This window comes from Opisthorchis viverrini (genome assembly GCF_000715545.1).
Source record: "Opisthorchis viverrini unplaced genomic scaffold opera_v5_117, whole genome shotgun sequence".
Classification (NCBI taxonomy): Eukaryota; Metazoa; Platyhelminthes; class Trematoda; order Opisthorchiida; family Opisthorchiidae; genus Opisthorchis; species Opisthorchis viverrini.
In genome coordinates, this window is record NW_008751771.1 from 1,078,672 (window position 1) to 1,084,941 (window position 6,270).

At 44.2% G+C, this 6,270-nt stretch overlaps 1 protein-coding gene across 1 annotated transcript; it reads right to left on the minus strand.

Annotated features, from left to right (window-relative positions):
- Positions 1-319: 319 nt before the first annotated feature.
- On the minus strand, positions 320-1,085 carry T265_05855 (hypothetical protein; the record flags this gene model as incomplete). The annotated part of the gene is made up of 3 exons (XM_009170976.1): positions 320-632; positions 687-871; positions 909-1,085. The coding sequence occupies 3 exons, from the start codon at positions 1,083-1,085 to the stop codon at positions 320-322; spliced, it is 675 nt and encodes a 224-aa protein (XP_009169240.1).
- Between the last annotated feature and the right edge of the window lie 5,185 nt (positions 1,086-6,270).

Consider the following 6,270-nt stretch of genomic DNA (forward strand, 5'->3'; position numbering starts at 1 on the left):
TATAAAAATAAAGTTTGGCAAAGTAGATTCACGTGGGTGATTGTTTAGTCTATTTGATTGTTTAGCTTCCCAAGACGATGTGAACATAAACAGTGAAATATCAATATAAAAAATAGGATCAGAAACCAAAATCTGGATAAGGACATAGGCGTTGGCAACGAAAAACTTTCATAGACGGTTGTTTACCCTAAGGATCCACCCAATCCAACAGAAAGAGCACAAAGTAAGTGGAACATCACAAGGGGCGGCTTAGGTTTCCTTGTTCCCAGAACAACTTCCGGGAGGGGGTTCAAAGAAGGGCCTACTGATGTCCCAGAGATCAGAATTCCGAAAACTCGTCATCTTCCTTATTAGTATCATGAGTTAACAGACCGGATTCCAACAAACTCAGCCGTGGTTCCAAGTAATCGATAATTCGTTTTGAGTGTTCCACAGCATAGTGTGTAAGGGTTCGGTTGAACATGGCACTGAACGCTATGAACAAAATCATAGCAGGAACGATGACCACGGCGCTAGTGATCAACGAAATAGTATTGTTATACCAAAACTTGACCCAACAAGCCCGTAGCATCACAGCAAGGAATAGAGACATTCCAATCAGAGTACCGAATACCCAGGCCACTTCGATTATTCTGCACATGTGGGGAAACAAATAGAGAAATGATGCTATCGTAAACGTTCCTTACATTCGAAATCGAATATGCGGTGGTTCCTCGGAGGGTAAGTAGCTGAACAGCCCAGCATAGCAATCGATATGCGGTTCGATACATGAGCTGATCATCAACGATAGGGTGAGACAGACGATTGTCAAACAGCTAACTGTCGTAAACACCGCCAACAGTATCTGAGGTGCATTCAGTCCAACTGAGGTCTACAAGAAAATTTAACAAAATCTGCAACAAACTCACGTCGAGTTCAATTATGGCAACCAGAGAGAAACCGGCCAGTAGCGCCGAGACACGACTAGCTGCTGTGAGCTTCTCACGTGCCAAATAGAAATGTAAGAGGTTGGCAACAGTCTGGGGGGTTATGGTGGCCCTACGAACCCTCGCTTCGGAACAATGAGATGCCAAATCGGAGGACATATAACACCAGAGACAGAATGCGTCAACAATGAGCGGTTAGACAAAGCAGCGAATCCACTGCCGGGTGGAATGATCAATCTTAAAATGAAGCAGAAAGTTGGATTAGAAAGTAACTTCCGGAGTAAGTTTATCGGTCGGAAAGCGAACAAATAAAGTAAAGTTTATTGATTGGCGTGGTCGCAACACCAGAATACTGCCCATCAGAGATCATCGAAATGAGAATTTACAATCGGCCTTCATGAAAAAGTGCTTGCTTATCGCTAACCCGCCTAACTACGACATTTGTCTGCTCATTGTGTCTAGAGTTGAGTCGAAACTTTCAGTCAAATGTTGAAATCGGATTCCATTTCACAGGAATGCGCTTGTCACAAATATGTGAGAGCTTGCGTTCAACAACGAGGTTTGTTCAGTCGAGGTCTTTCTTTCGAAAAATGACACGCGCTAATATGCACTTATTCTCATACACCAACCGATAATCATTTGCGCCTACCACAAACCGATGGTATCAGGCACGTGGTGGGTTCGATTTCTGTTGATTTCTGTTGGAATGAACCTCATGGAAGTATTCAAAGCGATAAAGAACTGGGGCCATTTATGCAGTAGAATAGGGTAGAATTTCAAGGGCAATAACCACTGCAAGCCGTTCAGGGGTGACGTAACACTGGAGCTACCCAAAGAGCCATTGTCCCAGAAGAATAGTTCTGTTAGGATGGAGGGACTTGATGAATTCTGGAGTAACCAACCAGAATACAACACAGCCAAGTATACTTGGGTCCATAGTTCGAAAGAAAAACTTTTTATCGGTTTATCCTGGGGGAGGACCACTACTGAGGGGAAAGCACTTTAATCAGTCTCTTCGAAAAACCGACCCGGAGAAAGAACAAACGTTCACTTGTAGCAACCTTCAGCTGCCTAACTGCCACGCCACCCGAAGGTTGCACGAGGGCTGGGATACTGCCAAAGCCTAGACGGGGGAAGCCAAGAGGGGCAGAGATCGGACCTTCCGGTCAGTAAATTCGCGTTCTAACCACTTGGGCCATCTCGCCCCGGAGAGGGACAACCGTATCAACAAACCAGCAAATTGGTGAATGAAGCTGGTTGTCTATCGATTCTCGATTGGGGTCGAACCAATTCACTCAGTGGATGTTGCCTGAGCAAATCTACAACCATCCTCGGTATTCTGGTCGGAAAATAACTAGGTTATGGTGCAGTCATTGCCCAGTTTAGGCGACAAAAACAGTCCCAAAGATGCAGTGCTTGTAAAACAGTGGAACCAAGGTTGGTCATTCTTTCGTGTGAACGTTTCTCTACAAAGGGACTAACTGTATTTGAAGCGTGTCAACACAGGCGTAGCGAAGGTTGAATCAAGACTTGTAAGCCAGTTTAGTGTTCATTAGCTCGTTGAGCTTCCCAGATCCGTGGTCCCGTTTACATCGAATTAAGGCACCCAAATTTTCCAGTGATGTGTATCTTCCAAGGATTTGCAACATGGGAACCGGTGTCGTCCGCACGCTCAACGTTTTTGAGCAAACACCCTGAGGGTATTTCGATCCGCCAGGTTGCAGAGGGAGGTAGCATGTCAATAACAAAGTTGAATGGGAATGGTGAGAAAGGGTGGTCTTGTCTTACATCAGTGGGTGCTGTAAACACTGAATACTCACGCGCGCCTACAGGATTCGAAATACGATCCAGCGCCAGAAACTACGTTGGTTGGGCCATGTACTGCGCGTGCTGAGCCATCGGTTGTCCAAGGGAGCACTGTCTTCCGTGCCAAAGTCGGAGTGGCAGAAGCAGAAAGGTGGCCAACCTTTAACCTGGCAGACGGATAGGAAAGAAACTACGAAACTTCTGGGTGCTGTCGGTGCGACTCGCTTGAGGACTCCACTGCGCCTCACTGGAGCCGCTGCAAGATATGGCTGTTGCCAGCTTCTATCAAGTGTCCGAATGATTGTCTGGAGGGGTGGGCATCTAGGAATGATTATAGTGGGCTGAGTATGTGCTTATCACCACAAGGATCACATTGAGACTTTTGCCAAATCAACATTGCATGGATCCACAAGAGCTGCCCAGCAACAGATCTATAGATTGTCAAACTTTTCCGAAATGCCCTCTCGACTTGGTTAAAGTTCACTGATGCCCCCCCGCCGATTACAGCTTGAGGGAGATCAACTGGCAGATAAAAAAGCGGTTAGAGAAAGCCACCTAGCGCACCCGTTAGATTATACCACAGTGGAAAGTACTCAAAAATGTATGATGTTCTTACAGACGGGTCCTCAACGAAGTTTAGATGAACCTAGAGTAGGATTCGTGAATCAGAGGAGACCATTAAACTATCTCAGATTTACCATAAGTTGACAACACCTCAGTCGAACGAATGGGAGAGTGGAAATTAGTGAACAAAATTTCCAAACAACAAAACCTGATGAGGATCAGGGCGACCCGAATTTGCATCATTTTGACAGTCATAGATTCTGCATACGGAGCCAACATGGCAAGTATCTGACGGCCTGATATCGCATTTCATTCCGGGAAAACGAGATGGATTGTTCAATGTGGACCTCAGTCCACCAGACTAATGCTCTTTCATGACATTTTTACCGCGAAATGAGTTTACACTCCATTGGAAGTTGCCGACAATTATGGATTTCGTACTGAAATACCAAAACAGTATAGAAACCAATGGATGCTTATTGATGGTACACTAAACTTCAAATTAGAAAAAAACCTACTTGCACAAAGAATACATTGCACCTTATCATCGTCTCGTCATTCTACGTTTCTAGCAAGATATTCACAGAAAGAAATTGCTCAGCTGTAACATCCTTCCGGTGCCTAGCCGCCATGCTACCCGAAGGAAGCACGAGAGCTTGGATACCGCCAGGAAGTCGAGCAGCAGAAATCGGGGGGTTCGAACCAGGGACCTTGTGGTCAGCAAATTCGCGCCTAACCACTTGAGCCATCCCGATGATATTCATAGGATCAAATTCCTGAGTTTTTTTTCTGTAATTTTTGACATCTGGGTCGAGGAACCAGCCCATTCATCGTTCAAACTGACCCAACTCTCGCAAAATCAAGTGGTTTTATAATTACCTTGCGAACTGAAAACGCCGCAAAACCAGTTTGTATGAAGCTACGTGTATAAACGTTGTATCCATGGTTTCTAGAAATAACAGCCGTCCACTGAGAAGTTTATGGAATGAGGAATATCCTCGGATGGCTGTCTACTGAGTATTTGAATGGTCTTTACTTGTGGCTGAGTATGGAAGGAAGGTTTCACGGTAGGGTGACGGAATATGAAAAAAAAAACGCATTTGGGGGTAAAGAGTGCTTGCTAGACATCAACGAATGCGCGTCTGTTTGTTGACACATGTCGAGAAGTTGGCGCGTTGTCTGCCAGTATTGGCAGACAGTGTAGATGTGGATAGTAAGGAAGTTGGAAGGACTCGGGACATTTTGGAGACCGAAACAATAGACTTTTGCATAGTTCAATGTGTAAAAGACGAGAACATGGTGTTCGGTGTAATAGGGTTGAAGTTGCTTCATTCTGGCGTGATGCGTGCTTTTGTGAGCAGAGTTTTACTATGAATCATGTTGGAAGTCGGCACACGTGGAAGCATTTATTCACTGATGAGTGTGAACATCACAGGGGGGTACCCTATTGGACTGCCAGTCAAATAGTATATGTTTTAATGCTGTCGGAGCGGTGGGCTATATTGAAAACTGAGGCTGTTATTCGGTGAGTTGGTTTATTTCCAAAGTCAGATGTCGACGTCGGTTTCTATGACCATTTTAGATGAAGAGATACTCTCAAGAAAGATGCTAAATGGAAGCGTCAATGTTATTCATAGTAGGTCATAAGATGTGAATTCAACCGACCAATATCGATAGTCGGCGAATGTGACCGAGGCTGCGATGACTCGATGTGTTTTGAAGAGTTTATTAGAATTTACTGCATTTGTCTGGATGGACGAGCTCGCTTGTCGTGAAAATTTAATTCCGCGAAAATGGAGAATGACAATATTGTCTTGAGAAAGGCGGCGAGATAACTAGATTTTAGGTAGGACAGGTATGAACTTTTCCATCTTAACAGCAAAGTACTCGCTCCAAATTCTTTGCATTTGGTTTTGAGGCTGGATTTTGCGTTTTAGACGATGGTTTGGATTATCCAAGCATTGCACGAAAAAGTCTGAATGGACTTAACCTCCCCCTCCCGAGTTTTTCTAACTTCGCTCAACATTAGTTTGACGAACTGCTATCGCTTCCTTGATCTCGACGGTGCTCTGAAGAACTCAAGACTACTACTGCCTAGTTTATAGTAGCAATATACAACTGGCATTTCTCTCCAAAATCTGAATGATTGTCTGAGTTTGACCCTACAAGGCGTTGGTTTGCTCCCACTAACCAGCATCCAAGGCCTGATAAAATAGACATTTTTTTCAAAAGAAATGCACACTAAAGTTCCAGAGTCTGGCGAGTAAAAATGCAAGCGAATGATTCAATCTAGACAAGTAGATGAGCGATACATCAGAGAAGATCGATGGATTCGTAAATCAAATCGAGAGAGTTCGCAAAAAACCTGCTGGTTGCTTGAAACGCGCACAGCTAATCCAAAAACCTGAGGCTGATCATCAGTCTCAGAAATTAGACGGGGCTTTTCCAAAATGAAAAACGTTTAAAACATGACACAACTTCCTGAAATAGAGCGCCGACTGTCTCCACGGGATTGCCTTCAGTCGCTTATCAATCCAATCAAAGGGCGGAAGCTCACGAACAAGTGATATGAGTTCATTGACTGTGGGACAAAAATAAGTCTTGTTTGCCGCGAAAATCATCCAACAAGTACCTGAATCCATGTCGGAAAATGATGAACTTCTTATGAGGCATCAATTTTCCAAACTATACAAACTTAGCTGGACTTTTAACTCTGATGTTAAATCAACAGCCACACGATCTACAACCCCTTGTTTATAGAACCGATTAGTTTGTGTATTTCTGATTGGTAGTCGTATGTAAACCACTCTTTATTGTGCTGGCCCTTCCGGTTCAACAAAATTCTTTCATCTCGACACCTTCAAAGTTGTGAGGCGATGCATCGTGTAGCAACACCAATTTGATCACTAAACGCAGCTACATTTTCCTTGCCATAGCAAAAAGGCATACGGTAGGGTGTTTTTACCGTATAGTA